The following is a 7,931-nucleotide window of genomic DNA, read 5'->3' as shown; positions in this document are numbered from 1 at the left end:
ATATCCCAAAAAAAAGGAGGAGGAATGAGGCAGCCCGGCACAATGCAGCACCGTCTCTGGGGCATAATTTGCGTTTAATGAATTGTGCAAAAAGATTTTTATTCACTTAGCCACACACACAAACACACACACATACACACTCGTATGTGACTGTAAGCCGCTTAGCGCCATTTTTGGTCTAGCAAATTGAAAAGCTGCATTACGACTGATGGCTCTTCTTCTTGTACGCTCAGTCGGGATTACTTTCCGATCAATTATTTAGTCATTAGTGCTACAATAACCTACCATATGTATACAAGTGAATATAATATTTAGGAGTGTGCCACAATAACCCACTATGCTCGTATGTAAACAAGTGAATGTGGGGGAATTTGCTTGATCGATGAATGTGGCCGAGACAGAAGTGACTAATTAAGATAAATTAATGAGACAAAGTTTTCAATAGCAGTTTCGGGGCCTACGGTCAAAGCAAACGGTGAGAATTAAAGCAACTTTAAGAAGGACCCTTTCACACAAAACCCTGTCAGTTCATCATTTTGAGTGCGCTGGCACAGCGAAAGCGGCAAGAACAATGCTTAACACCACATCAAGTTAAGATGATAGCGTTCATGACAACAACGCACGCGGCAAACTTTTCAAGATATACCGAGTGTACGAGTATACGAGTGTGTGTATACACACAAAGAGGCCGGGGCCGAAAAACGAGAAAAACTGCCGGCTGTAATTTACACGCTTTTCCCGGTCGGAAGCCATCACCTCCAACCCGCCCCCCGCCACTGTCCTCGATCAACGTCAGGCAAACGCTTTTCCTGATAGCGGACATTCTCCCCGAGCACTGAGCACTGCACACTATGCCACGGCGTGGCATGCCCCACAAACGTACGCCTTTATCTCAACGTCGGAGTCGAGATGCGTAAATGTGCGTGTGTCCCGCATTAAATGCGGTCTGCCTTGGCGATAAACTTTTGCAGCTGCTATATAGAGAAAGAGAAAGCCCCGAAAGTCTCGCAGTCCAACAATGCCCATCCCTCGAGCGCCCGCTTTTATTTGGCATTTTTTGGATTGCCGCCTTCCGTTTGGCTCAATCATTTTACGTCTCATAAAACATAAATAGCAATCGATTCGTGGCATGGTGGCGTGGGTTGTCCCACCAAATCGACAGTCTCAAGTCCTTTAGGACTCCGAAAGCGTGGAACTCCATCTGACACTGTCATTGTTTCGTCGGCGACAATTTGAATTACCCGTAGCGAGGAGATAAAGCCAAAATCGGTGGCATGCCACTCGATGCCGGCATACTCTTTCCAGTTCGTTGGCAATTTAAACATTTATGAGACCACCAAATGCGATGAATTGCTCTCTGTTTACATTGCAAAGTAAACAAATGTTTCTGTATTCGTCAGCGTTTCTTTTAAATGTTTGCGAATTTTCGAATTTGTTGAATTTATACTTTTAACGAACGCAATCCCCTTGCTTGGTGTGTGTGTAAAATTGTTGCTGAATTTGTTCGTGTATTTGTTCTTTGCTTTGTATGGTACGTATGTAAATTTCTGCGATTTTATTTGCGTTTATTATGTTTTAGTTTCTAGGGTTTACTTATAAATGCTTGGATAAATAAAGTGAAAATCTTAAAAATCATTTTTTTGAATTTGTTTAATCTTGTATATTTATAGTATATACTTTGAACTTTATAATACAACGGTTTTGGACTGGTTGTGCATAGTGCTTATTTATTTATCGAACTGAAACACCTGGGCCGTGTATCCTCGCCAAGGATAAAGGACATTCAAGGTCTATATGCTCATCGATTCCTCGTTGTTCCTGATGCTGCTGTTGTTATTGTTGTGTTTTTTTTTTTTTGGTTTTGCTGGTTGCTCTCCAGGGTAACATTTGGCGGTTACTTTGCCGCGGGCGGCCAAAGTCTATAATGCAGCATTATTTTATGTCGAGCCAAGCAATTTATTGAATTTTCCTCCTTCGTACGTTGAGCTTTTTTTTGTCTTTCCTTCGACTTCATCCACAATTTTTGGTTTTGTTCTGTGTGTGTTTTTTTTTTTGGGGCAAATGTGTTGAAGTATTTTATGGGTCTCTTTTGGGCAAATATCAATAAATTTTTAATATGATAAAGTGAGTCAAATGATGATTGAAATCGAGCTACGAATTCGCATTGCTTATCCAGATCAGGTTTTTTTTTTTTTGCCGGAGCGAACTCTGTTCATTTTGCAGTACTTTCACTGCACAAATTGAATTCAGTGCTCGGTTGGCTCTTTGCTATCCTTGTGGCCTTTGTGTCACTCTATCCTCGTCCTGAGAGTCCTTTTTTTTTCGCCCGCTCTCTGCCATCTGCCATTTGCGATTTGCCATTTGCATGGCTAGCAAAAGCGATAAGAAAATTGCAATTCCCACTGCACGGACACATGTGACAAAAGGGCTTGGGAAATGGGGGCGGAAAATAGAGGGGGGCGTGGGAAAAGGGGGCGTGCTAAGCTGCTTAGCAGTGGCTGTGAATAAAAAAATAAAAAAAAAAAGAAATCACCAAATTCAATTGACGCTACTCGAATCAAATCAAAGGCGAATCAATGCCAACTGCCAGCAAAATTCGGAGATTTAAGTATGCAAATTTAAACGAAATATTTAGCCAGTATTACGCAATGAATTAGCCAAAGAATTAGATGTTGGCGGAATTTTGCGATGGGTAATTTCGGAGTGAGTTAGGTTACACGTTTAATTGGCTAAAATTCAGCTTTATCTTCAACGCGGCCTCACTCACTCATATACGCTTACACACATTTAATTACTACACCGTTGGCAATAATTTATAATACTAATTAAAATTTCGAACACGCATACACGGGCAGACACACAAACACACACGCATAAATAATCACTGGAGAATGGAGAATGCGCCGCCGGCATTGAAAATTTTCATTTGCATGCAGACAACAATCTCGCACACAACCCAAAACACTCGCACCAATACGCATGAAATTACGCCCCTGTGTGTGTGTGTGCCGGTGTGTGCAACCTTTATCAATCAAATGTTAATTAAGTTTCAACTCAGGCAACCGAACAAATGCCAAACCAACTAACAAGCTAACTTTTTCGCCGAGGCTCTTCCACAGGAGCCACCAACGACGACGACGACGACAACGATTCTGTTGAAAAATTAAATTGGTTTGCTTTCGCAGGTTTAGCGAAGGAGGAGGAGGCCACCAACTTTCCCCACCTTTTCATCCACCATTCCGCTCCTAACAAGCTATCACGCATACGACCTGGCAGCCGGCATATAAAATGCAAACGTAATGCGTTCATCAAAAAAAGAAAATTACCCAACTGATGCTCCCTTTCCAATGAACGAAACAACCAGAGAAAAAAAACTAAATATAGAGTAAAGGGAAGTGTAGGAGCTGCTCTCACTCCGCTGGTGATATTGTCTGACTTGTTTGTAATGGTTTTTTGGTTAACATGCGCCAGATTGATGAGTGGCCAAATTGTACACAGCCGCAAATTGTGGCAATTTCGGTTACTGTCAACGCTGCACACACACATAGCCAAAGTCTGGGGGCTTTCTTGCACCAACACAGGCAAACGCAAAGGACGAGACACACGTACAGCTGCAAGAGGCGTAAGCATGTGGCAAGTGTGCAGGCACGTTTTTATATTGCAGCAGCCAGCAGAGCGCCTGTTTGCATGCCAACAAGGAGTGGCTGCCGGAACAGAAGCCGCATCCGAATCCGAATCTAAATCAGAATCAGAATCAGGAACAGGAACAGCAAACAGGAGCGAAAGGCAGGTTGCAACAGAGACATCCACATCCAGACATGCACACATCCAGACATCCACTCCAGTCGGAGTCAGGCTCTGTTGCGGTTGCAACAACTCGTTGGGGGCATTCCAGAAAGTTGTACTGGACTACGGAGGGATTTCGAGCTTAGAGCTTGCACCAGCTGCATTCCATGCGAGCGCTTTGGCATCAGCACATTTTTGAGCATTTGAAGGCAAACACAAGCGCAAACATTTTTGCCGGTTTTTTAATATTTGTGGTGAAACAAAGTCATAATTTAATTTGTTCCACAGCCGCTCTAAAGAGTTTAAACATGTTGAAACTCAAACGAGTATCCATGCTGGTACCCAATTGCAGTGTGTTGCTCTGTTCAAAGTTCCCAAGAAAGCATTGTGCGCGAGGTCGAATGGCATGCAATGCCCACCCCCATTCGATTGTGTCACACAGGGCGGATGCGTGACGTGACGTGCGCCAAGCTGGAACGGTAACTGCAATTTGATAAAGCAGAGTGACAAGTGCAGCACAGCAAAAGGTCAGCATTCCAGCAAACACCAAACACCATCCCCTTGTGCTCCTATCTCTTATGTGCTGTATTCTCGCCACGCTGGCCATTTGCAACTGACAGAAGTCAGCGGGAGAAGGTGACAGGCGAAGAGCAGGTAAGACCGTCAGAAAGAAATCGCTTGGCATGTGATGCCAACATCAGAAACAGTAATCCCCAATGATAAGGCGTCACGGTTGTCGCAGCTATGAAAGCCAGTGGCCAGTAACGCCCACGTTGCGTTATTTATTTGCACTCATCTGCCGAGCAGGAGCTCTATGTCATCGGTGAGGGCAACTGGTTCCAGTTCGGCGCCATATCTTTTGTGAATGTTGCCCCTTCGATCCACCAGAAACTTGACAAAATTCCACTCGATATCATGTTGATGACGCGTTAGTAGTTTGTACAGTGGATCTGCCTCAGCTCCCTTTACATCTATCTTGGCGAAGAGCTGGCCTATGTTGGCTCCCTCCCGGCGCAGGTGATCCAACATCTCCTGGCCATCGGACTCGGGCATTTGGGCGCCAAATTGGTTGCAGGGAAAGTTAAGAATTCTCAGGCCGCGCTCCTCGTACTCCTCCAGCAGATAACGCAAACCGTTGTACTGCGATGAAGTAAGTCCGCATCTGAATTAAAAAGTAGGTTAACTTTTTAAAGCATCGATATTGGAACTCGTTCTTACTTGGAGGCAATGTTGACGATGAGCAGCACCTGGCCGGCGAACTTATCGAGTTGCACTGCTTTCCCAAAGGTATCGCGAACGGTGAGCGCGTGTATCGTCAGTCGCCATCGCATGTCCTGCAAGTCCTGTTGCAATCTGCTGCGTGTTTGCAGCACTGCCACCAGGGCCACGGCAGCCATAAGGCCAGGGAAAATAGTTTCTTTATCGAACATCTGGAACGTCTAGCGTACTAACTGAATTGGGGCTGCCAAAGTGAAGCTGGGAAAACGCTTTAAGTGAAAATCGATTCGAGGGGCTAATTGTGCGTGAAGCGACTGTTAAAAATCGCATTTAAATGTGCGGCCCTTTCGTTTTGGTACAGGCACTCATACACACACACACACACATGGATTTGCCCCAAAAAAGTGGCAGCTAAAATTGAATTTGGCCAAAAAGAGCTAAAGTTGCATATGCTGACCCACGAAGCGAGTTGCACGTTAACTTAATTTTAAACTTTTTCTGGCCTCTGCTGGCCACACGAAATGAGAGCAGAAGTCACACACACACGCACGCACACAGTGGCACACTGAAAACAACAACAACGAAAAGTTGAACAATCGTAACGAAATAATTGAATTTTTATTTCCGTTTTATGTGTTTACTTCCGCTTCATGGACGCGGCACCATTTTCCCCAGCTTTTCCCTTTGCCCTCTCCATATGTGTGGGTGTATGAGTGTGTTTATGTGTGTGGGTGTATGTGTGTGTATGTGTGGGCTTGGTGATTTCGGCCTATTTGTATACAAAAGGCAGTCAATTTCTGCCAGCTTGAGGAAACTTTTTAAGTCAATTGTCAAAAAGTTTTTAACATCTTTTCCCCTCGGCCACGCCCCACTTTTGTGGGCTTTTGTACGGCTCTGTTTCTGTTTCATTTTCGCTGCCAAAATTGAAATATAATTCGCTAAAGTTGCGCCTCTTTTCGGTTCGGCTTTTCCACTTAGACGACGTTTGAATTTGGGCCATAAATCAATGCCAGGCGAAAGGCGTTCGACTGAAATTGATTTCGAATGCGGAAGTGGGCGTCACTCCTTTCGGCCGTCTGTCAAGCTTATGCACTAAAAACTGGTTGAAGTGCCAGTGCATTTCATAGTTTGATGGCAAATCGCTGCCAGATTGTAGGCAAACTAAGTTTTCGACATTAAAACACAACATAATGTGAGAACTATATGTTGACAGAACTTCTTCATAAGCTTAAAAGTGAAAGAATTATTTCTACTCAAAAAAAGGAGAACCCCATAAAGTCGCAGCAGAACTCACCTTCAATACAACACAGCTGAAATTGTGATTATCATAAAATCAGCATAGAGTGATTGCCAACCGGTTTTATAGCAATAAGCAGCGATTATGCTAAAAGACATTCCACGTTGCACTCGAAGTCAAATCCAACGAGTATCCAAGATTATCAACTATAGAGGTTTTGCATATTTGATGCACATGGCACTTGGCATAAACTTAATAAACTTTGCCCCCAGTTACAGGTTATAAACCCGGCGCACCAAAAACTCGTAAAGATGGCAGCGCGCTAAAGTCACTGAGCCGCAACTCGTTGTTTTATGACGAACTCGATGAAATTGCCGCTAACCCCACAGTTTGCCATTTCCATCTGGTTTTGTCTAAGCATCTGCCATCATTTTGGCTTTTGTTGCACCATTTTTTCACTATTAACACTAGCCATAAAAGTAGCGTTTGGGCCAATAAAACTTTTGACATGTGGAGCCTTAAGTTTCTTTTTTTTTCGTGCCCCCAGCCAGGACAGGTGTTACCTTCGTCCTTTTGCACCTGGGCTTCTCCAGTTGCTGCGCTGCTGGTCCTGCATCACCACTTGTCATTTGCCACGGTGGCCCCAGCTACTTGCCACTTGCTACTTGCCACTTGCCACTTGCCACTTGCGCATTTAATTAAGTTTACGCCGCGCTGCACACGCAAAAGGACGAAGGACGTTATTAATTAAATTCCTTTATACACAGGTTAAGCCAACCAACCCCTCCCTCACCTGCCCCGCCTTTGTGTGTCAACAATTGGAATATTAACGAGGCAACTAATGAAAGTTTACAAAGCCCGGGTGTTTTTCCGGCGAAACAAATCGAAAGGGAAACATTTAATAAAAGTCGCTCTCACCGATTTTCCGTCCGAAGATCAAAGCAACTGCTAGAGCAGTTACCACCCCCTTCCCCCCCTTCTCACACCAGCACCACTTGACCCACCCAGCGTATGCGTGATTTTCGCTACCAATTATAGTGGATCGCCTTGGGAGGCTTTTGGAGTTTGGAGTGTCTGCGCGCAAATCCCGCCGCGTTGATGCACTGCGGCAAAGGTTTCGGACCCCTCATAAGCCGCGACCTCAACTGACTCACACATCAAAGCAAGAGCACGCACACCCACTTACACACACACCCCCACACCCCCACACACACACAGGCTTATAAGCCCCAGACACGCAGACATATGCAAAAAGGATATGTATTAACTGTACGCATTTAAGCCGCTTGTCGAACGCGCACAAATCCAGCAGGGGAAAATCGACTTTTATTCAATACACTCGAAAAATCAACTTTGCCAGATCAAAATCCAAAAAAAAAAATACCGAGAAGATGAAAACGAGACAGCAGAATGGAGCGGGAAAACCGGGAGCGGCATTTTTCGGTGGCTACAATATGCGAGTATAAATGTGCAGATCCGCAATGCAGCAACAGCTGCTGCTCAGCCACGCCCACAAAGCCCAACGCCCAACGCCCTCGCCGCCCTTCAACTGCACTCGTTTGGCATTTACATTTAAGCTGATAAGGAAAGTGCCTGCTCCTCGGGGTCCCTGGGTTTACCGCCCCTCCTTCCCCCCGAAAATCCACCTGAGCGCCAAGTCGCCTCGAAGCGCACAAACACACACACACTC

At 44.9% G+C, this 7,931-nt stretch overlaps 1 protein-coding gene across 1 annotated transcript; it reads right to left on the bottom strand.

The window, feature by feature from the left end:
• Positions 1 to 4,519: 4,519 nt before the first annotated feature.
• On the bottom strand, positions 4,520 to 5,255 carry LOC122614217 (glutathione peroxidase homolog BsaA). The gene is made up of 2 exons (XM_043788747.1): positions 5,005 to 5,255; positions 4,520 to 4,948 (listed from the first exon to the last, which is right to left on the bottom strand). The coding sequence occupies exons 1-2, from the start codon at positions 5,214 to 5,216 to the stop codon at positions 4,579 to 4,581; spliced, it is 582 nt and encodes a 193-aa protein (XP_043644682.1). The 5' UTR covers positions 5,217 to 5,255; the 3' UTR covers positions 4,520 to 4,578.
• Positions 5,256 to 7,931: the final 2,676 nt, after the last annotated feature.

Source organism: Drosophila teissieri, chromosome 2R (genome assembly GCF_016746235.2).
Source record: "Drosophila teissieri strain GT53w chromosome 2R, Prin_Dtei_1.1, whole genome shotgun sequence".
Taxonomy (NCBI): Eukaryota; Metazoa; Arthropoda; class Insecta; order Diptera; family Drosophilidae; genus Drosophila; species Drosophila teissieri.
This window is presented reverse-complemented; position numbering and strand designations above follow the sequence as displayed.

What these genes read in the sequence shown, in the direction of transcription:
- LOC122614217 (XM_043788747.1), bottom strand. Translation starts at nt 5,216, where the DNA reads ATGTTCGATAAAGAAACTATTTTCCCTGGCCTTATGGCTGCCGTGGCC. An exon ending in ATCGTCAACATTGCCTCCAA is followed by an intron (nt 4,949 to 5,004) that starts GTAAGAACGAGT and finishes TTTTTAATTCAG; the next exon opens with ATGCGGACTTACTTCATCGC.